Source organism: Tachysurus fulvidraco, chromosome 25 (assembly GCF_022655615.1).
Source record: "Tachysurus fulvidraco isolate hzauxx_2018 chromosome 25, HZAU_PFXX_2.0, whole genome shotgun sequence".
NCBI lineage: Eukaryota > Metazoa > Chordata > Actinopteri > Siluriformes > Bagridae > Tachysurus > Tachysurus fulvidraco.
The window spans coordinates 14,160,439-14,184,614 of NC_062542.1; the positions used below are offsets into that span (position 1 = coordinate 14,160,439).

The following is a 24,176-nucleotide window of genomic DNA, read 5'->3' on the forward strand; positions in this document are numbered from 1 at the left end:
AATCAAATGTGGTAGGTACTGAATAGAAAGTGGTAGGTGCTGAATCAAATGTGTTAGGTACTGAATCGAATGTGGTAGGTACTGAATCAAATGTGGTAGGTACTGAATCGAATGTGGTAGGTACTGAATCAAATGTGGTAGGTGCTGAATCAAATGTGGTAGGTACTGAATAGAAAGTGGTAGGTACTGAATCAAATGTGGTAGGTACTGAATCGAATGTGGTAGGTACTGAATCGAATGTGGTAGGTACTGAATCAAATGTGGTAGGTGCTGAATCAAATGTGGTAGGTACTGAATAGAAAGTGGTAGGTGCTGAATCAAATGTGTTAGGTACTGAATCGAATGTGGTAGGTACTGAATCAAATGTGGTAGGTACTGAATCGAATGTGGTAGGTACTGAATCAAATGTGGTAGGTGCTGAATCAAATGTGGTAGGTACTGAATAGAAAGTGGTAGGTACTGAATCAAATGTGGTGGGTACTGAATCGAATGTGGTAGGTACTGAATTGAATGTGGTAGGTGCTGAATCAAATGTGGTAGGTACTGAATCAAATGTGGTAGGTACTGAATCGAATGTGGTAGGTACTGAATCGAATGTGGTAGGTACTGGATTGAATGTGGTGTGTCATGGATGGCCCAGAGGGACATTCTGGCAGGCTTTGTTTATGTCTTATGCCTCGTGTCTGTGTTTTATCTTGGTCACTTGCGTTTGCCCCCCAATCCTTAATCCGTTCCTGTCTCTGCAAACCTGTTCCTTGTGTCTCACTGATTGTTCCCTCCATTTATACCAGTCTTCTTGTGTGTGTTGTTTGCTGAGTCCTAGAGTTTTGTGTGTTGTTCTGACTCCATGTTTCTGTTTTGTTATCTCAGTTGCTTTGTCTTCCCTAGTGTGTTTTCCATGTGTTTGTTGTATTTCTTAATAAATCCACTTTTTATGTTATCCCTGGGTTTGGGTTTGGATGTCACTGTGTGAAAGAAACCATTTTCTTTACACTGTCACAATAGGCAATTTTTAGGCACAGATATAGACATCATCAGGTAGCAAAAAGAACAGGGATGTTTATCTAAAACAGGTGAAAATAGTGGAGGAATGATCCAATGACAGGATCAGGGGGGACCTGAACAGAAGCCAAAAGTACAAAAGTGTGTGTGTGTGTGTGTGTGTGTGTGTGTGTGTGTGTGTGTGTGTGTGTGTGTGTGTGTGTGTGTGTGTGTGTGTGTGTTTTTGAACAGAGTTTCACCAAGACATGGAGCCTAAAGTCAATTGCACCAAGAAACTGCGGCTTCACATTAAACAGGACCCGTGGAACCTCCCAAGCAGTGTTCAAGTCCTTACACACACCGTCGGCAAGTTTGTGGAAGGTCAGGGTGCCATTTTTGTTTCTTTTGCTCACTCAGACAGACAGACAGACAGACAGACAGACACACACACACACACACACACACACACACACACACACACACACACACACACACACACACACACACACACACCATTGTACTTCTACAGATCTCCACAGGGGAAGGTTTTATTGTGTTTTATTATTGTGCTCATAATAATGCACACACTTCTCATTTTGTGTGTGTGTGTGTGTGTGTGTGTGTGTGTGTGTGTGTGTGTGTGTGTGTGTGTGTGTGTGTAAGAAAAGTATTCAATTACAGTCTTGTGTATGTTTAAAGGCATTCATAAAGGTATCATTTTTTAAATAAGTAATTAAACATCAAATGAAAGAAATTTGACATTTCAAGGTTCAACTTAAAAAATAGACTATAATAATAAAGCAATTGATTTCATTCCATCTTTTTTTTTTGTTTCAGAGATCAAAACAAGACTGTTGCTGGTGTTACTGCAGTACACAGGTCAGTGCCTCTACGTTTACACCGATTCACTTCAGAGCTGCTTTTACATCTGAGGAAGGCATCAATGAAATTTAATTTGTTCATTTAATCATTTAATATGATTAGAACGTAGGAGACAGTAGAAATGTGGAAATATGTTTTTATTCATATTGTTATTGTTTTCATTCTAAATTTTAAACACTCTTTTGATGACAATACGAAAGAAATGACTATACGGGTTGTCCGTCAAGCAACGGATGAAAGACGACAGACGTGTTGCTATAGCAACATAACGAATGAGGCAGCCGTGTGAGGCAGAGTTACTGATCCCGCTTAAGTTGGTTATGTTCAAATTGTGAAGTGTTTTATTCTTTTTACACCACAGAAGCTTGATCTGTTAAACGACATTATATTCTGGGATGAAAGGACGGGCGATATAAATGGATAAAATATCAGTATCATGAAAATCCTCTTTACTGCGATATCATAGCTATTGTGATATTACAATTTAAAATGATTTTATTTATTTCAAATATTTTTCTATTTTTTCAATATTCTTTAAACTGATTTTTTTAAATATAAAATATTAAATAAAAATAAAATAAGATATTTAGATTTTTTTTTAAATTTATGGTTTATTATTATTTTTTATTTGTTTATATAATTGTATATATTTTGCAGCATTTTTATATCATTTTAAAAAATATATTTTATTTAACATATAAAAAAATACTGATAGAAATTTAAGTATCAACAGTTTTTTTTTTATGTAACACAACTGTTTTGTTCTACATTTATTAGCAAACCCATATATTGTTATACACATTGTGTATCATGAAAATGTCTCAGCAAATCATGATATGAACCACTTGTTGAAAAACTTGCCTGTTTTTTCTGACTTGTCAAAGTGATGAGGTGATAATTATCATGACAGCACATTACTTTCAGATCACTGACCCTGGATAGGAAATAATTAATTAAACACTAAACCAACATTTGCATGATAATTGGTTTGAAAAGCACCGATTATATTGATATATATATATATATATATATATATATATATATATATATATATATATGTGCTGCGTTATAAATTCCTGTGCGATTTTTTTTAGCTCATTTGGACGCGATCTGATCGGCTTATTTATTAATTTTTTTCTAAAAATGGCTCAGATTCTTACTTTCACTCGCTTTCTTTTTAATTTGTTTTTAATCGCTTTAGGTTTTGAGCCCAGAGTGACATCATTTGCAGGGGGAAGGTTTCGACATGTAAATGGATTTTTAGTTACGACAAATAAATAGAACAAAAAAAAAATGTGGATGAACTGCAGGATGTTGCACAGACACTTTAACCTAACTTTTATCCTTCCTTCTGTTTCTCATCTCATTGTGATGTTGTGCTAACCAACCCCACCTCCTCCACCCCCTTTTCTCCTCTCTGTCTTCTTTTTTACTCGTCTATCTCGCGCGATCGTCTCATTCTGTCTCACGTCTGCTTTTATTTCTCACTGTATTTCTCAGTCGTCTCTTCATATCTCTCTATCCCTTGACTCGTCTCACACACACACACACACACACACACACACACACACACACACACACACACACACACACACACACACACACACACACACACACGCCATTGTACTTCTACAGATCTCCACAGGGGAAGTTTTTTTTGTGCTCATAATAATGCACACACTTCTCATTTTGTGTGTGTGTGTGTGTGTGTGTGTGTGTGTGTGTGTGTGTGTGTGTGTGTGTGTGTAAGAAAAGTATTCAGTTACAGTCTTGTGTATGTTTAAAGGCATTCATAAAGGTATCATTTTTTAAATAAGTAATTATTTTATTTATTTTATGGGTAATCTGTCGCTCTGTAGTTTCTCTCACTATTTTGTTTGCAGTACACATTTTATTAATAAATCCTTAAAAAAACCCCTGAAATTCCTTAAAAGAAACCCTTAATTAACAGTTAAATAATTACAAATGCAATCAAATAAATACAAGAAAGCAAATAAATAAATAAATGAATAAATAAATAAATAAATAAATAACCCTATTCTCAGTCTATCTCTTCCTCTCTTCTTCTATTGTATTCTCTTTGCATCTTCTTTTTTTTTTAGCTTCTGTCTCCCTTTTGTATCCCCTGCAGTATAAAATCTACGTATCTATCAAACCAAATCGGATTCTTTGTTGTGTCCTTTTTCTCTCTGTCTGTCAGACTCTGAGATCCAGTTGAGGAGAGACATGGTGTTCAGTCAGAGTCTGGTGGGAGCAGTGTGTAGTTTTGCTGAACACTTGCTGGCCGTGTTGAATCGGGTGCTCGGTGGTGAGAGTGAAGCTCAGGAGAGTCGCCGCTGGCTGGAGCAGATCTCTCAAACTGGGCTGCTGCTACACTTCCAGTCCCTGCTTTCGCCCAACCTGGTGAGCTTGTGTGTGTGTGTGTGTGTGTGTGTGTGTGTGTGTGTGTGTGTGTGTGTGTGTGTGTGTGTGTGTGTGTGTGTGTGAGAGAGCATGGCTCACAGGGGACATCCGTATTTAGCACAGCAGCTGTGGTTTGTTTTGGATGACATTTCAGAGTCGGGATCGGATTAAGAAGGATCAGATCGAGCTCGGTCACTTCCCTTGATAGTTGTGCACATCTGAGCTGAATCTGAGAACAGACCCGAATGCTGATATTACTGAGCTTTGGATTTGGGCTGGTTCTAGTCGCATTGATGGATGTTCATTTCATTTGGTCTTCTCCCATTTTATCAGCTCTTACTCTTCTCGGATACGAGACGTGGACTTTCCGAGGCCATATTATGGTTCAATGACCTACATTCTTGAGGTACCATTAATTTAAGTCATGAGGTGTCAGTAGTATCAAAAGCAAACATCACCAAACACTCCAGGAGCAGTCTCAGATACAAGGCCATCATAACGCCTTTGTAGTCTGTTCCTCCAGATTCATGAGTCCATCACCGTCACTCTATGGTGATTTGTGAGCTGGAGATCACTCTCTCACCAGATCTGCTCCCAGAACCGGTCTGAAAAATGGGAATTCTCTACAGTACAGGCTTTTCCCTCTTATCTGCTGTAGCATGTACAGGAAGAAGAGGTTTTGGGAAATCTTTTCCTAAAGCCTGTTTAATGCTTCTTTCAGAATCCGTTAGAAGCTCAGAGAGGATATTGGGAAGGAAAGCTCTCAGGCTCTCAAGCTACCGGTTTAATAGTGGCTCTTCTGCAAGTCCATGTTCACTGCAAATATTTGTTCTGGAAAAACACCAGAGTTTCAGGAAATGATGTTACAAGTGTGTCTGATTCTCAAATGCAGTTCTCCAGGAAACTCCATGAACAGAGCTTATGATAGGTTGCAGTGGAAGAGAAGAGAAGAGAAGAGAAGAGAAGAGAAGAGAAGAGAAGAGAAGAGAAGAGAAGAGAAGAGAAGAGAAGAGACTTGGGCGATGTTTGAGATATGTTTTGATGTTTGATGTGGCAGTTGATGAGAGGAAGAGATAGATGCACTGAGAGAGAGAGAGAGAGAGAGAGAGAGAGAGAGAGAGAGAGAGAGAGAGAGAGAGAGAGAGAGAGCAGAAACTATGGCAGAATCAGAGTAGAGGGCCTTTTAGATAATATAAAACCACACACACACACACACACACACACACACACACACATGGCAACACTCACATGCATATGGTTCTTACAGACTGATGAGCAGGCCATGCTGGAAGACACACAGGTGGCACTGATGGACCTGGAGAAGGTCACGTTCCATTTCAGACGCATGGATGGAGAGCCGTTTGTTGCGAGTGAGTGCTGTACGCGTTTAAACATGAACCTATCAGTGCTTACTCTCTTGTGTGATATACGTGTGTGTGTGTGTGTGTGTGTGTGTGTGTGTGTGTGTGTGTGTGCAGACATGCCCATCGGCTACCAGGTGGAAGGCACAAGGCAGGCCATGAAGGTGTATTTCTATCTAGAGGGTTTTTACTTCGAGCAGCTGCCCCAGAGACTAAGACACGGCGACGGATTCAGGATCCACCCTGTCCTATTCACTCAGGGTATGCTGTGTGTGTGTGTGTGTGTGTGTGTGTGTGTGTGTGTGTGTGTGTGTGTGTGTGTCTGCCTGATTACTTTGACACTGTTTTCTTCTCTATAGCACTGGAGAGCATGGAGGGTTATTACTACAGGGACAGTGTCTCAGTGGAGGAACACCAGGCTCAGATCAACGCCACCTCACTTGAGAAGGTCAAACAGTACTATAAGAGACTCAGGTAAGGACTTCATGTCTTCTCTCTCACAGTGTGTTAGATAAAAGCAGCCTACGCACTCCATGTTAAGTTGAGAAAATGCCTCTTTTTATGAAGTTGGCATCGATATACACACGTCTTCCTGTTTCTGTCCAGACACGGAGCAAACGGCCACAGTGTCGTCTGCATATCAATGCTGTTTATATTAGCAGCAAAAATCATTTGAATCGTTTACATGGCAGATTCACTGGCTTTTGCCTCTCTCGTAATTACATCTTGAGCTTACGTCTTGTCATGAGTCATGGTTTTACGTGCTGCCTGACTACAAATTTTTAAACACTTTAACATAAACATGCTGGAAGCTCCATTTTTTTTAATAGATGATAATCAAGAGAGAGCTAATAATGTAAAGGTGTCCCAGTGAAGGGGGTGTGGCTTCTGTTTTATTCCAAGTGAAGGAGGTGTGGCCTCTGTGTTAGTCCCAGTGAAGGAGGTGTGGCCTCTCTGTTAATCACCATGAAGGAGGTGTGGCCTCTGTTTTATTCCAAGTGAAGGAGGTGTGGCCTCTGTGTTAGTCCCAGTGAAGGAGGTGTGGCCTCTCTGTTAATCACCATGAAGGAGGTGTGGCCTCTGTTTTATTCCAAGTGAAGGAGGTGTGGCCTCTGTGTTAGTCCCAGTGAAGGAGGTGTGGCCTCTGTGTTAGTCCCAGTGAAGGAGGTGTGGCCTCTGTGTTAGTCCCAGTGAAGAAGGTGTGACCTCTGTTTTATTCCCAGTGAAGAAAGTGTGGCTTCTGTTGTATTCCAAGTGAAGGAGGTGTGGCCTCTGTGTTAGTCCCAGTGAAGGAGGTGTGGCCTCTGTGTTAGTCCTAGTGAAGGAGGTGTGGCCTCTCTGTTAATCACCATGAAGGAGGTGTGGCCTCTGTTTTATTCCAAGTGAAGGAGGTGTGGCCTCTGTGTTAGTCCCAGTGAAGGAGGTGTGGCCTCTGTGTTAGTCCCAGTGAAGGAGGTGTGGCCTCTGTGTTAGTCCCAGTGAAGAAGGTGTGGCCTCTGTTTTATTCCCAGTGAAGAAAGTGTGGCTTCTGTTGTATTCCAAGTGAAGGAGGTGTGGCCTCTGTGTTAGTCTCAGTGAAGGAGGTGTGGCCTCTGTGTTAGTCCCAGTGAAGGAGGTGTGGCCTCTGTGTTAGTCCCAGTGAAGGAGGTGTGGCCTCTGTGTTAGTCCCAGTGAAGGAGGTGTGGCCTCTGTGTTAGTCCCAGTGAAGAAGGTGTGGCCTCTGTTTTATTCCCAGTGAAGAAAGTGTGGCTTCTGTTGTATTCCAAGTGAAGGAGGTGTGGCCTCTGTGTTAGTCCCAGTGAAGGAGGTGTGGCCTCTGTGTTAGTCTCAGTGAAGGAGGTGTGGCTACTGTGTTAGTCTCAGTGAAGGAGGTGTGGCCTCTGTGTTAGTCCCAGTGAAGGAGGTGTGGCCTCTGTGTTAGTCCCAGTGAAGGAGGTGTGGCCTCTGTGTTAGTCCCAGTGAAGGAGGTGTGGCCTCTGTGTTAGTCCCAGTGAAGGAGGTGTGGCCTCTGTGTTAGTCCCAGTGAAGAAGGTGTGGCCTCTGTTTTATTCCCAGTAAAGAAAGTGTGGCTTCTGTTGTATTCCAAGTGAAGGAGGTGTGGCCTCTGTGTTAGTCCCAGTGAAGGAGGTATTGGCCTCTGTGTTAGTCCCAGTGAAGGAGGTGTGGCCTCTGTGTTAGTCCCAGTGAAGGAGGTGTGGCCTCTCTGTTAATCACCATAAAGGAAGTGTGGCCTCTGTTTTATTCCCAGTGAAGGAGGTGTGGCTCTGTTTTATTCCCAATGAAGGAGGTGTGGCCTCTGTGCCATCAGATCTCTTGTTTTATTCCTAGCTAAGGAGGTGTGGCTTCTGTGTCTCAGATCCGTGAAAGGAGGCTGTGTCAATTCCACTGGATGAGGCATGGCCAAAACGCGCATCATGTCCTTATCGTTCTAGAACATACGAACATTTCTCTTTTGTACCTTTCCCCCAAAGCCTTAACCTAGAGATTAATGAGCCTGAATTTTCTTTTTTCTTTTTGTTAACATTAACATCGAATGCTCCAGCAGTGGCAGCTTCTCTCCAGGATTTATGAGCTCTCTCCTTTTCTCTTTGATTCGCTCGTCTCATGGGACTCCGAACAGCTGGAGAGCAGAAGATGCACAAACTCCACATAAATCAGTTACAAATTGCTGAGCTCAGTAAGGTTTGCTGATGGGATTCATGAACTACTCGTACCTGCTATGTGAACATATGGGGTGTGTGTGTGTGTGTGTGTGTGTGTGTGTGTGTGTGTGTGTGTGTGTGTGTGTGTGTGTGCGCCATATGTGTACCTGGCCCAGGATAACAGCTCAGTACTCTGGACGATATTGCTGTGAATACGATAAAGAGTCTGTAGAGCTTTCTGTAGTAAAGAAATATCGCCTCGTCTCGTTTAAACCTTATTTATTTCTTATTTATTATTTATTTATTTATTTTTGCTCTTCAGCAGATGTTGCTGAGCTGTTTTCTGTTTTCTGCTGCGTCGTGATATTCGGGAAAGTCACTTTGTTCTCCTGTAATAACTCCAGCTGTCAGCGTATACACACCATACTGCACATATTGAGCGGATATACAGTATACCGTGGTATTTTAAGCACAGATTAGAATAAATGGATTGACTCCATGATAAGTGAGAGCAGATTGAAGAGATGAATAAATGCATTTAAATGTTCTGTTATATAAGAGTGAATAAAAAAATAAATAAAAAAAAGCCGGAAACATCGATGATGTTGTCTGAGTGGAGAATTTAAGAACGTTGATGTCACTGATGGATTTCTTACAACAAAACTGTTTTATTTATGACACGCATGTCCCGAGTCTAGTTAAGATCAGATGTGGATGTCTAACATGGACTCAAATCGTGTATCATAATCAGAAGTCGGAATAATTGTGCTCAGCTGCATTAAAACCGAACTTTTGTAATCTTACTCAAATAAGCACATTTTTTGCACATTTTAAATTTTCACATTTACCTTCAAAATGTTGCTCAAATTCAAATAGACTTTTCTTTTTTTTGCAGGTTTTGCAATTTAGCCAGTTTAGTTAGCTAGCTAATAAAGTGTTGTACCTTAGTTTGTAAAGTTATCGAGCTAGTTCAATTTTGAATTGTACATTGTTTACTTCCATAGTTAAGTTTTTTGTTCTCGATAATGAGTTAAACATTAAACATCAGCTAAGCAGCACGTTAACTATAAGTTTGGAAAAATGATCTAGTTCCATTTTGTATTTGTTCTAGTTGAATTATCTAGGCTTTCTACATTAGCTTGATGTATTAGCAGTTTATTTTATTTTTGTATATTTTAGCTCGCTTAATTTTATAGTTTTGTTTTTGTTGATAATGTTGAAACATGAAACATTAGCTAAGCTGTTTGGTAAAATTAGCAACAGCGGTTGATAATGCTGTTAATGTACCTTAACATTTATTCAAAATGTTATTGATGCGTTGCTAACAAGAAGGACCGAATTCTTAGCTAACAAGCTAGTCGTGCTGACGCGGCAATGATGAACTTGTCAGCTCATTTCATCCGTTCTCTCAAATCCTTGTGTCTAAATATAAATAATTTTGTCTTTCAGTCAAGTGCATGCTTTCGGTTAAAGTTTGATTTTACTTTTCTGTTTTTTTCTGCGCATTGTCCGCTCCTTATCTATTCCTATCTAATCTATCCTTGGATAATAAGCAGGACAGCGCAGCGGTTTAGCTGACTCCAAACTTCTGCTTGCGGGAAGAAAAAATGACCCGAAGCAATTCAGATGTAAAGGAAGTGACAGAGGAACCTCATGTTGTAACCTCATGTGCAGCAGATGGGAGTGGAGACGTCGTATATGCTAAGGGGCAGAGGATAGGAAGGACTGTGATTTTCTCTGGTGCTTACAGATCATCTGGTATGTTTTGTACTCGTAGCTTCAGGGACTTTAAGGCTGCAATATGATTGGCTGTTGGCCGTGTGTGTACTTCCATATGGCAGATCCTTAGCCTGGAGTGTACGTATGTAGATAACACACTTTGCTATAGTAAAGACTAGCATTGTCAGATGTTACACATACTTAAAGCCCATTTTCTGGAAACATCCCCCTTTAGTGTATTTCCAACACACTGTCCTAACTGTCAGCTCTCTTCCTGCTGTTATCCTGACAGATCTAATCCTTTGACCTGACACGTTTCGCCCCAGATGGACAGACAGCATCTCTCTGTCACATGAAACACTCTTATGCTACTCTTATGGGCACACTGTGCACTTGTAAGACAGACACGCTAAACACAGGGGAGATGTAGAAGACACATGAAGAGTTGAAGTGGAGATCAAGTGAATATATTTTCTTTTAGGGAGCTAGAGAACAGATTCACACAGAACCTTAGTGTTGTAGCTACTTTATATTTGAGCAGAAGAAGAAGAAGAAGAAGAGGAAGAAGAAGAAGAAGAAGAAACTTTTAGTCGAATCTTTATTTGTGTTGGAAAACGAATATTATTTAATAAAAAGTTATGGGGTGCCAACAGTTACTCATTATAATTTCCATTATATATTTCATTATAATAGTGATTCCTGATAACTACGTCGGTCCACTAGCAGAATTTCGACTTGTTAGAAAATACAGAATAGCCGATAGAACATTAGTGGACGGGGCTATTGTCTCTTAATAGTGAAATCTAAGAGGAGCTGCGTATCATTAAACCTTTTAAAGCAGAGCCACATATTGAATTTTAAAGTGAACAGTCGTATCTGATTTAGTGCTCGCTTAAAGAGTTTTTCTGCCTACATGTTGGCGTAATTGTCTTATCGGAGGTCGCCTGAGAGTAGAGGCAGATTAATTGTGTTTGGTTAATGAGCCAAACAGAGACGGCTGTGGATTCGAAATTCTAGGTCAGCGCACCTCCAGAACTGACTACAAGACTTAAGGAGTTGTAATGTAATTTATTCCACAGAATTCCTTAAGAGCAGCTCTGACAGTAGGGTTAGGGTTAGGGTTAGGGTTACGGTTTTCCAGCTCCAAGGCAAATCGATGGGTCGATGCGCTCGTTATAACACAACGATGCGCTCGTTATAATACGTTACCATTTCTATAGTAACAGAATGTTAATAAGCCTAGTTTAGAAAATCAAAGCACACTTTATGTAACATTGAGTCTCTTTTTTACAACCCAGTGAGGGAACAAGTGTTTATAGCCTTGTTTATGCTGTAACATAAGCAACTAGCTTTTTTAAACACAACACATCTAATGTAACTATAAACAGATAAAAAATCATCGGCAGTGATCTGTGGCATAAGAGAAATAGCAGACTTTGAGCCACCCATTTAAATAAAACCCGCAGTCCGTTTGACGAGCTACTTGACGACAAACATTTCAGGATGTGGGCTGAACTGGACCAGTTTCTACCAATTAATCTGAAGAATTAATAGACATTCGCTAATTATTATTTATTATTATTTATATGTAAAGTTTACATCTCATATATTTCTTAGCTTAATAACACAACGTTTTGTCACGCAGGATCGAAAGCTAGCTAGTGTATTTTAAAAAAAAAAGTCATTAGATTCAAATCGCTGTATCTACAACGTCAGATCGCTAAGTAAGTCATCCTCTGAGAGACACAACAACAAGAGCATGCTATTTTCATTTGTAGATGAAGTTTGTCCACTAATAATAATAATAATAAGAAGAAGAAGAAGAAGAAGGAGGAGGAGGAGGAGAAGAAGAAGGAGTAGAAAAACAAGAAGAAGAAGAAGAAAAAGAAGAAGCAAAATAAAAGGGAGCATAAGAAGGAGATGGAGGAGAAAACTAAGAAGAAAGGGAGCAGAAGAAGGAGAAGGAGAAGAAGGAGTAGAAAAACAACAAGAAGACGACAAAGGAGGAGAAGAAGAAGAAGAAGAAGAAGAAGGAGTAGAAAACAAACAAGAAGAAGACGACAAAGGAGAAGAAGCAAAATAAAAGGGAGCATAAGAAGGAGAAGATGAAGGAGAAAAATAAGAAGAAAGGGAGTAGAAGAAAAAGAAAAGGAGGCTTAAGAAGAAGACGACAACGAAGAAATTATTTACTGCTTATTCTTCCATCATCTGCAGATTGTAGAGTCAGTGACTTGACTCGCTCACTTTCCTCAAATCCGGACTTATATTGGAGAACTCGTGGTGACCTGGATAAGTGATTTGGCCCAAACAGATTCCATCATCTGACCACACTTCGGAAATTCTGATGTATCTGCGCGTCTGAGTGTGAGTGCGCTCCAGCATGAAATCATCTTAGGTTGTGTTTAAAGGGTCGTCCAGAGGAGCTTTGAGATCACAGGATGGTCGTGCCAGCGCTTCATGCCACAGGCTATTCACAGATTTATTAGTTCACTCAAGAACATACGCACACACACACACACACACACACACACACACACACAGAGGACAAGCATGATGCAACTCTTTTACTCAGAATGATTTCAAATGAAAAATAAAACGAAGCTGCCCGAACCTGAGACGTTCCCCAACACACAATATCTCAGGAAAGTCTCAGAAATGCAGTAAGTGGCTTGAAACGAAGCCAGTTCTCTCTGAATAGATTATTCATTTGCATCTGTCTGCGGTTTGTATCTGTTGCCCACTTACAAGCCGTTCATCTTTTGGGGCAGAATATGATGTTTCCTGTGTAGATTAATGCCGCGTTCAATTAACTCCAACTCGGACATCAAATCGACATGGCTGCTCCATAGCACCAAATAACTACAAATGAGTTAATACTGGATACACAGATGTTTAATTCACACCAATCAACATAAGCCCCGTTCACACTGCAGGTAAAAGTGGCCCAAATCTGATTTTTTTGGGGTCAAGTGACTAGGTCAGACTTCTTCAGGAGTAGTGTGAACGCTCAAATCTGGCCCAGATCTGATTTTTTTTCCAAATCAGATTCAGACCACTTCCATATGTGGTCCTGAATCAGACCCAAATCTGATTTTTTCCAATGTGGCCGCAGTGTGAACACCCAAGGCGGATTCGATGCGACTTTTACGTCAATCTACATCGACATTCGTAACAATTATGCGCCGGCGAGTACGCACACAGACGTGACTACGCCTACAAAATGGATCAAATAATCAAAAGTTGCCCTCGACATCCGAAAATTTTCACAACACCGCGTCTCTGTGCTGCCATTACACAAACATTTAGAAAGAAAAGTGAAAACGCTTACTTCCTCCATAACCTCGCCAACTTTACCGCAACGGCGTGCTGCGTGTGACATCATCGTTATCGTTCGTTTGCGCATGCGGGTCAGTTCGAAACAGCAAACAGTTCACACTGGTATCTGATATAGGCCACATTTTAAATGGTAATCAGATCTGTGCAAAATATCCAAACTGAGCAGTAAGACTTGCAGTGTGAACGTGGCCTTAGAGACATAAGGAATTATACGTCACTCATCAATAACCTTTGTATATAGGATCTCATGCTTAGACTTTATTTAAGCCAAAAATCTATTTTATTTTCAAATGTAATGACTGTCTACGTTGTGATGACGGCACACGACACGTCTCGGCTGAAACCTGCAGATAATCTGTGTTCATTTTAAATAATTGCTTTGATTCTTGCATTAATTGTTGCGATGGGAAAATTGTAAAATCCTAGTGTCACAACCAGAGGAGGAAGGAGGCAGACGCATACACAGGATAGCTTCCAAGGAGTGGGGTTTAATAAATGAATGAATTACTAATGAAAACTACTGAAAAACTAATGAATCCGCGCTGCCATCGGCAACGCGGCTCACATTTATACACAGGACAATAATGACACGATGAGGAGCAGGTGTGGAGACAGGGAGGAGCAGACGAAGGCGAGGCAGACTCGTGACGAGGAACGACAACAAACACACGTAGCCGAAAGTCCGTGCTGATCCCTGACACCTAGAGGGACTGTGTTCAATTATTATTAATATTTTTTATAAATATTTATTTACTTATTAGTTAGTTTAAATATATATATATATATATTAGAGAGAGAGAGAGATTTAAATTTATATTTTATATATTTTATTTTTATTTTATTTTATTGACATTTGTTGCATCATGTACACATTTCCCCTACAGACGTTGTTTATCCACGGAGTTATTGTCTTCTTTTCAGCTAACAGTCATAACTTATTTATAACTTATTACTGCTCCAAGTCAAAAATATATGCATGAATCATGAAAATAACAGATTAAGGTTCTCCGAAGAACGAGGATTCAGCGAGGCCGAGGCTTCTCTGGCTCCGATCCGTCCCTCATTTTTAGTGAAAGCAGGCCGACGCTGGCGAACATCCCGACCTTCCATTAAAGGCTTCAGTTAAAATTGATTAGGGGAAAGCCTGCGCTCGAGTGCTGCTCCTCACTTACTGCTCCACCGGGGCTTCCTAAACTCCACACAGCACAATCAGGTCAGATCTCATACAGCTGCCTCGCACGGCCGCCTCGCTCAGGACTGCCTCATTACACCGCCACTCTCTCACTGACTCATCGTTTACCTGTGTGGGAGTGTGCAGTGGACGTGAGGTTCCTCTCCGAGTCAGTATGTTGCACTGGACGTGAGGAGGAAAAGGGATGATAGAAAGATGGAAGGAAGAGCCAATGAATAGAGGAGGGGGGGAGGGTGAACATTGAGCAGCATGTCAGTACTTTCTTTTTCTTCCACTTGATGTTTTTTCTTCTACTGCCTTGTCATCATCATCATCACCATTCATGTCTTCATCATCGTATTCTTCTTCTTCTAATAATAATAACAATAATAATAAAAATTATAATTATACATTTTCATCTTTTTTTGTTATCTTCATCATCATCATCATCATCTCCTCCATGTTCTTCTTTCCAGTCTTCATCACAGTATGTCTTCTTTTTCCTTTCCTTTTTTTAATCCTCTTCGTCTTTTTAATACCCTTTCTCATCTTCACCGTCTTCTTGCTCTTCTTTTTGTTCGTGTTCATTCTTTCTCTTTTTTTTTTCTTCCTGTTCATCATTCAGTCTTCACCTTGTGGTTGTTTTTCTTCTTCTTCTTCTTCTTCTTTTCATAATCATCTTTTTTGTCCTTCTTCTAGTACTTCTTCTTCTTCAACTTCTTCTTTGTTCATTCTTCTCATTGTTCTTGTCCTGATATTGTTCTTCTTCATCTTTCTCTTCCTTTGTTCTTGTTCTTGTCCTCGCTTTCTTTTTGTTCTTCTTCCGCCTAACATTGTTGTTTGAATATTTTCACCTCTGATTCACTTCACCATTCTCTTCTCTCTCTCTCTCTCTCTCTCTCTCTCTCTCTCTCTCTCTCTGTACCTAAATTGTTTAGAAAAGAGTGTGGGTGTATGAAAATGCCTGTGTGTGTCTAAATAATCTGTGGGAAATTCTGAAATTTTCCCCTATAGCTATTTTCACAGCAGCAGCTGGCGTGCGCACACACACACACACACACACACACACACACACACACAGACACACACACACACACACGGACCGAAGCAGTACATGTTGTAAGAAGTAAAAGTGTGTAGTTCTCCTGCAGTGTGGAGGTGTGAGTGCTGCTGCTGGTGAACATGAAGCACAGACGCTCTGTTTGAACCATCTGCTGCAGGGCCGCAGTGTAAAAGACTTTTTAAAAAGTACTGACTAACTGCTCTAATATCTGTGTGAACGCAGCGTATGATCTGTTCAGCGCTGACATTTCTACACGAGGCTTCGACAGGATTCGGCAAGAGGAAAACTTTTTTGTTTATTCAGCAAATGTTAACACTTTTCCCGGAGCAGCGGAAATGGTTTTATAGGACGTTTTCAATCAATATAATTTTTTTTTTCACCACAAGTTTGATCTAAAACGAGTCAGGAATCTGTGTTCAGCGTGAGACGTGTGTTTTTCCTTCTGCTCATAACCTTACACAGATTTTTAGATCTTGTAAACAAACACATTTTCATTACAGGGAGCAGAAATGGTTTACTTTAAAGATAGAAACATTTGTGTGAATAAAACTAACTGGGGGGGGGGGGGGCACGGTGGCTTAGTAGTTAGCACGTACGCCTGACACCTCCAGGGTCGGGGGTTCGATTCCCGCCTCCACCTTGTGTGTGTGGAGTTTGCATGTTCTCCCCGTACCTCGGGGGTTTCCTCCGGGTACTCCGGTTTCCTCCCCCGGTCCAAAGACATGCATGGTAGGTTGATTGGCATCTCTGGAAAATTGTCCGTAGTGTGTGAGTGTGTGAGTGAATGAGAGTGTGTGTGTGCCCTGTGATGGGTTGGCACTCCGTCCAGGGTGTATCCTGCCTCGATGCTTGATGAAGCCTGAGATAGACACAGGCTCGACGTGACCCGAGGTAGTTCGGATAAGCGGTAGGAAATGAATGAAAACTAACTGGTTTTTGACCCCATAATTAACTGCCAATAAACTGTAGGATTCCACATTTAATTCTACAGAATGGTTTCGATCAGACAGGTAGGATCTAAACCAATTTAAATCCTGTCCCTGAATACCTGTGTCATTTTGTAAGCATTCTGGGAGAATGTTGTGATCTATGGTGCACTAAAGTCAAGCAGAAAATGACATAGTCTTGGTCCGAAGTTAAGAACAAGCCATTTGTAACTTTGTGCAGTTTCTGTGCTATGATGGGGCCTGAAACCTGACGACCGAAACTCTTCAAAGATGTTGTTCACCTATAAGAAGGAGCTCAGTTGAACAGACACAACATTTTCTAGTATATTAGACATAAACAAAAGGTGTGAAATGGGTCTGTAATTTGATAGTTCGTTAAAATCTAAATTAGGTTTCTTAACGAGAGGCCAACTGCCAACGTGAAAGATTTAGGGACGTAACCTAAAGATAACGAGGAGTTAATAATATTAAGAAGAGGCTCACAGGCTTTATATAACACTTCGTTCAGTAATTTAGTTGGAATGGGGTCTAGTGAACAAGTTGTTGATGTAGCTGTAATAAGTAATAAGCTTATCTATCTCTTCCTGTCCTGTACTTATAAAGCGCTGGAGTTGTGAGTGTAGAGCTTTAGGTGAGGTGGGTCACCAGATGCTCTCATGGGTTGGACATTAACTATTTTGTTCCTGATACTATCTGTAAAGAATCTCATAATATCCTCACTACTGAACCGTGATGGAATAGTGTGTTTAAATCACTGTTTTTTTTTTTTTTTTTTTGTTAATCTAGCCATTGTGCTAAATAAGAACCTGGGATTGTTTTGGTTATTTTCTATGTTTGCTCAAGTGCTCAGCCCTAGCAGCCTGTCTATAGCTGGACATATTGTCCTTATACGCTGCTTTAAAAACCTCTAATTTAGTTTTTCTCCACTTTTACTCGAGGTTACGGGTTACTCTCTTGAGGGTGGATATGACTATTATACCACGGTGCAGGTGTTTTATCTGTAACCTCACTCTCTCACTCATTCATTTTCTACCACTTATCCGAACCTCTCGGGTCACGGGGAGCCTGTGCCTATCTCATCGGGCATCGAGACAGGATACACTCTGGAAGGAGTGCCAACCCATCACAGGGCACACACACACTCTCATTCACTCGCACACTCACACACTACGGACAATTTTCCAGAGATGCCAATCAACCTACCATGCATGTCTTTGTACCGAGGGAGGAAACCGGAGTACCCGGAGGAAACCCCCGAGGCACAGGGAGAACATGCAAACTCCACACACACAAGGCAGAGGTGGGAATCGAACCCCCGACCCTGGAGGTGTGAGGCGAACGTGCTAACCACTAAGCCACCATGCCCCACTTCTGTAACCTTCTTAACCCAGAAAACATTAATACAACCATTAACAAATGTTTCTAGCCCAAATAAAATAAACTAATACTAATAGATTTTTTTCAACTTATCAAGCTACAAAACATATACATATACTATATTCTCCTGTATCTGAAGACAAATGCTAACATTAGTGTTAGCTCTCTTTAAAAATCCTTCAAAGCTTAGGACTTAAGAAATACATTTTTGACCTGCTTGTTAGGGGTTGTGTTTTTTTTTTTTTTTTACAGGATCGAAATAAACCAGAAAATATTTCAGGCTGTTTTTTTGTTTTTGTCAGGTTATTTTTTTTTAGTCAGTGTAGCGGGTTAGCTGGACAGACCTCTGCTTCTAATTCTACGTCTGTTTCCCACACACACACACACACACACACACACACACACACACACACACACACACACACACACATACACACGTTATAAAATTACATGTGGCTAATATTGTTGTTGAAGGCCTTTATTGAGGAACTTTCTAGAAAACCATTCCGAGCTAAACTAGCCTCAGTGTTGTGAATAGCCAGCTTGTGGATATTTGCGGCCATCATGAAAGGCTATTTTCCTCTGTACGTCATTGTAGCAATTAAAATTCTGATTCATGGAAAAATTCCTTCTATATTTAGCCGAACAGACCCGGCGTTACGTTTGATTTATAGCCGAACGTAGGCGTAATTGCTTCAGAACGAGTTGGCGAGATTTTGTTGTCATGCGTCATTAAAGCCTTCATAATGTTTGTTCCTGGATCATACTGGTTCATCTACTGTAGCTCGCACCTTCTTCTGAGAAAAGTAACGCAGATTGAATCATTTGCTGGAGTCACAATTAATATTAATGTTGTGTCAAGCAGAAATGTGAGCAAAATTAATTGCCCCCCTTTCTTGTGCCCTGGGACATTGTGGTTGAGTGAAAGTGTTTGAGGTTTTTCACAGTGTATATTTTTTTTCCTCATGTGGAACTAGTTTTTGACTTTCCCTCAAATTAGAAACAGACAGTATTAAAAAATGTGTAAACATGCTTGTCGTTTTTCTTCACAGGGCCTTTTACCTTGACAAATCCAATCTGAACCCAACCTTGGCTCCCAAAGCTGCATTTATAGACAAGGTATGTTCTCGCATGTCACGTGACCCAAATGGACAAGATTATCACACGTGTCAATTGCATATCATGAGAAAGTATGTATGCGAGAGCTAGGGAATATAGCCCCATGTTTACACTGAGTGTTCACAGTTCAGTTCAAAAGGTATAGCAGTGATCCCACTAATACATTTAAATTTACATCACTTCCTGTTTTAACATGTACAACAGGAAGTTCCTCAAAATCCAAATAATACCTAAAGAATAAACCGAAAGGAGTTTATTATTACAATTTACAATAAAAGTATATGAATAATCTTGCACTAATGCCTGAATTCATAATTAAATATGAGTTAAGATATGTATTAATCACAAGCTAATGAAGTTCTAAACTTCCCTTATGTATGTGAATAACAACCTCTGTAGCTCATGCGTCCCTTGAACGCTCTGGATGAGCTCTACAGACTGATGGAGAGCTTTATCTCGTGCCGCCGCACTGCTGCGTGTCAGTTCACGGCGTGTGGAGCGTCTGGAGTCGGGCTGCTCACGGTTGCGTCCGAGCTGTGCAGTCGACTCGGAGCCTGTCACATAGTCCTGTGTAACAGTGGAGTCCACCGGTCAGTCTCATACACACACACACACACACACACACACACACACACACACACACACACACACACACATTATCACGTCATATATATATGAACACACATTCTATCTTCCTTTACCTCATTGCTAGGAGATAAAACAATAAAACACAGAAATCACAATATAAATAAACTCTTATTCACAAATAAACTGATGTTAAAATAATCAGTGCTTATTCTGCAGATCGAGATTGAGATATAATTGTATTATTATGTGTATGAACGAGAGGGAGGGAAGTAGAACAGTGAGGTCAACCGTCCAGTGTGACGGGGAGTGTGGAAAAGAGGTGAAGAGGCGAGTGCAGGGGGGGTTGGGGTGGGTGGAGAAGAGTGTCAGGAGTGTTGTGTGACAGAAGAGTGTCAGCAAGAATCAAAGGAAAGGTGTAGAAGTCAGTAGTGAGAGCAGCTCTGCTGTATGGGTTAGAGACTGTAGCAGTGAGGTAAAGACATGAGGCAGAGATGGAGGTAGCAGAGACGAGGAAGTTGAGGTTCTCTTTAGGAGTGACGAGGATGGACAGGATTAGGAAGGAGCACATCATTAGGAAGGAGCTCTGGTTGGCTGTTTTGGGGACAAGGACAGAGAGACTAGATTGAGATGCTTTGGACATGTACAGAGGAGGAAGATGGTTATATTGGTAGAAGGAGATGCAGATGGAGCTGCAAGGTACTGTAAGAGGTCAAGAGGAAGGCCAAAGAGGAGATATATGGATGTGTTAAATGAGGACATGAAGGTAATTGGTATGAGAGTAAAGGATGCAGAGGATAGAGTTAGGTGGAAACAGATGATTCACTTTGGCGACCCCTAACGGAAAAGCCAAAAGAGGAAGAAGCCAGAAGAGGCCTTACACCACAACACTTCAATTCTTCAACCTGATTTGTCGGATTAATCGGATCAGTCGATTCATTTTTCCCTCTAAAATCATGGATCAGTGCTTTACATTAACGCTCTCTGTCTTGCATGATAGACGCTTCACATAAACCTGTAACCTGTAATCGTAGACATGGTGAACATTTCTGTGAAGAGATGTTTGTTTCGTGTTTATGGAAGGATTCGCCAGCATCAGAACTTTATAAACTCTTGGGTAACTTGAAGTTTCTCATTAGGTTGGAGAGCTTTGCAGTTTTTTTTTTTTTTTTTTTTGTAAAATGACAAGCTGTGATCCTTTGTTTGTTTTGTCTAATTAACTTTAAAAAAAAGAGAGAGAAAAAGAAAGGCTGGCGAGGGAACGGTCACTGCTGTAAAAATAACAATCTGCTGTGAAACTCGTTCCTTCCACGACATTTAAATGAATAAAAAATAAGGTGCTGTGGTATAAAAGGAATAAAACACTCCGGGAAACATGTGCTGTTATAGAAAAATAATCAACTTATAAACAATTGCCTAATTTCCTGTTATAGGATGACGTGAAGTGTTTTCAATTCTAAACAGTTATAAGCATTAATTCTCTCACCAGCCTTTTTTATTTCTCTTTGGAAAGAAAAAAAACGCAGCTTGTTATGATACGTACAGTAAAAATACATTTGGAAGATTTTCCCATGATTGCAATTTAGACATTAGTCTCAAAAAAGTGCTGACATTGGAGACTCCTTCCATCAGTAATCATAATCTCAGAAATCTTCACCAAACTAAAGTCTTCACTTTTTAAACATCTATTTATAAATCTGTCCTTCTTTCCTTTTTTTATTTCCGTAATGGCTTCCTATTAACGGTCCTCGCTATTATTTCACATCAGTATCGCGCTCGTTTCCTTCCACCATTTTTCTCTCGCATTAATATTAAATCTCTTCATCTCGTTAATACGGACATTAATCTCCCCGACTTATTAATGTGGCGTCGCTATAAATACATTTTTATAATTACTCATAATAGAGTCATATGCGTATAGAGAAATGCCGAGGTCGTTCTAACGCCTCAGAGAGTCAGCCATTTTGCAGATGATCCGAGACAGTCTTATTTCTCACCGGGAGACGCAGCTGATGGGACATACAGTATATCACTCCAGCACAGAGCGCCATTTCTCACCCTACAAGAAATTCAATAGCTCATAACATGATCCATGTCATTCATTAAACATGTCGCCATTTCTGTTCTTTCTTTAGTTTCTTTCTAAAATGCTCACACACCTATGAACAAGTGTGTTTATCACATTTAATGCAGAGCGTAATATCATAGATGTAATAAGAATCTGATATTTTAGAATTTCTATTTATGTAGCACTTGTAATTAAATTAAATAACGATACAGAGTCGCCTTTTTTTTTTATCGTATACAAGATCGTTGACGAATTAAAATAAAGATCGAAATTACGGCAGTCCAAAAAAAAAAAAAAAAAAAAAAAAGAATTTTTTGCAAATTGAAAATTGCTGTGATGTAAGAAGAATAAAACACCACATAGGAAAATAAAGGATGAAAGTGAATCTGCTTCAGCACAACACCATTAAATGATTATTAATTATTTTCCTACAATTACAGTAGACTTTATCATGCTTTATTCTTTATAGATGAGACTCAAAGAAAAATCTGAATTAAAAAGGAATTGCACAAAATATGGTCTATATATTTATAAAATTATATATTAACATATATTATTTATATATGGAATGTATGTTCTTTTAAAAATATGAATAATAAATATCAATAATAAAAACAATGTATATATAAAATTATATATATTTTAAAAATGCTTAGTTTTGCAAGATATATATATAAACACACACACACACAACCTTATTTATTTATTTATTTATTTATTTATTTATTTATTTATTTATTTATTTATTTATTTATTCCAACCCCACACCCCTCGTCCCAGAGTTTTCACTTTCCTCTGAAATCAGTTTGCTCACTCTGTTCCAGAATCATCTCACTCCACATAAATCACAACGCTGCTATCGTCACCCAGACCATTACGCACACATACACGCACACACGCTTTCCCCAGGCATCAAGTCTCAGCTCGGCACAACCCATACATTATCGCTAATTGCGTCAAAATCCCCGCTGCCTCTGGCGTCAAGGCTCGATATTAATTCTGCTTTAATTATTTGCAGCAGATATGAGCTCATGCTCGTTTCAGACCGGAAGCACGGCAGAGGTAAGCTAGGTGTATCAGTAATCAGGGCAAAGATATACTACGACACTGTCTGTGTCAGGATGATAAGGCACTGTTGAGTAAGATAGAACCGGTCCAGTCATTGAGTCATTTCTGAGAAGGCGCTGTGTGACTTTTAACGGTTTAGGAGGAAACATATGACATAAAATGGTTCCAGCTATACGTTTCATTGTACATATAAATAATACCTTTCTAATACTTTACTAACAAACTCCTACTTGGCATTTGTTACGTTTTTTTTCTCTTTCGGTTCCTATGGCAACGAATGCCATGTCCTAACGCTTGACGGATCCCGTTCTGTGTCTGTTTGTGTTCACCTGTTTGACCGCGCTGTTGGTGTCTTTGACTTCAAGCTTATTGAGTATAATTATTATTAATCATGACTCTTGCCTGTGTTTTGATGGTAATTATGGATTAATCAGTTGTTTGGCCTGTGTTATTACCCCCTCTGTGTAATCTCATCTGATCTGTAATCAGATCTCAATCCTATTCATATGCAGCAGCCACTCCGTGTCCAATAACGTACTGTAAGTCCTTAGCTCCGTGTTGTTCTATGAAGCTCTGGCTTTGTTCTACTGTATATAGCACCACGGTCCTGGAGAAACATTGTCTCATTTCACCTTGTACTGTGTCAGCTATATATGGTTGAAATGACAATAAAAGCTTCGTGACTTGACATAATTCACATTTTCAACACTCATTCAGTCAATGTTTGCAAGGAAATTCGTCTTACAACCTAATACATGGAGTTTACATTTTAAATACATCAAGCATCGCGTTAGTTCTGGCAGGCCACGTCATCAAGCGTGCATCAGCTGTTAATCAGCTGTCCACGACGCGCACCAATCCGGTTACGACATCCATATTACCCGACCATTTAAATTCCCATTCATTGAGCCGCTTTCTAGCGCTTTGCTGCTGCTGCGATTTAAACGCCCTCCTCCAACCCCGACTCCACCATGCCGGAACCTGTGTTCGTGTACCAGTCTACATCATAAATCTCCACATATTTTTCTCTCTCCCTCCCTCTCTCTCTAATTATTTAATTATTTATTTATCCATTTATTCATTTATTACACCCCCCAAATAAATAGATAGATAGATAGATAGATAGATAGATAGATAGATAGATAGATAGATAGATAGATAGATAGATAGATAGATAAATAAAAAATCGAATACCTTGCATGATTATTGGTTCTAATATGCGTGGAGTCTGTTCTATTTTCTAGTCGCTGCTCTCCCCGCTCTGTCCATGCATGCGCACGGACGAGCGCATGTATTCCTGCCTAGAACAGAACCATACCTCCAACACTAACTGTATGCTATCATCTAATATATTCTCATTTGACAAAGTGGTCCTGACAGAATTGAGACTCAGAACTTGATTGAATCAAGTATCCTGAACTTGTACAAACCAAGTAACTAACTAATTACCAACA

General features: G+C 40.0%; 1 protein-coding gene across 1 annotated transcript in view; it reads left to right on the forward strand.

The window, feature by feature from the left end:
* prex2 (phosphatidylinositol-3,4,5-trisphosphate-dependent Rac exchange factor 2) overlaps nucleotides 1–24,176 on the forward strand; it is a 106,537-nt gene that overhangs the window by 74,934 nt on the left and 7,427 nt on the right. Inside the window, exons 30-37 of the mRNA XM_027174633.2 lie at nucleotides 1,234–1,362; nucleotides 1,819–1,860; nucleotides 4,064–4,266; nucleotides 5,534–5,636; nucleotides 5,745–5,888; nucleotides 5,987–6,101; nucleotides 18,935–19,001; nucleotides 19,401–19,591. Of these exons, the coding sequence (XP_027030434.2) occupies nucleotides 1,234–1,362; nucleotides 1,819–1,860; nucleotides 4,064–4,266; nucleotides 5,534–5,636; nucleotides 5,745–5,888; nucleotides 5,987–6,101; nucleotides 18,935–19,001; nucleotides 19,401–19,591 (994 nt within the window). The remainder of the gene's footprint in view (nucleotides 1–1,233; nucleotides 1,363–1,818; nucleotides 1,861–4,063; nucleotides 4,267–5,533; nucleotides 5,637–5,744; nucleotides 5,889–5,986; nucleotides 6,102–18,934; nucleotides 19,002–19,400; nucleotides 19,592–24,176) is intronic.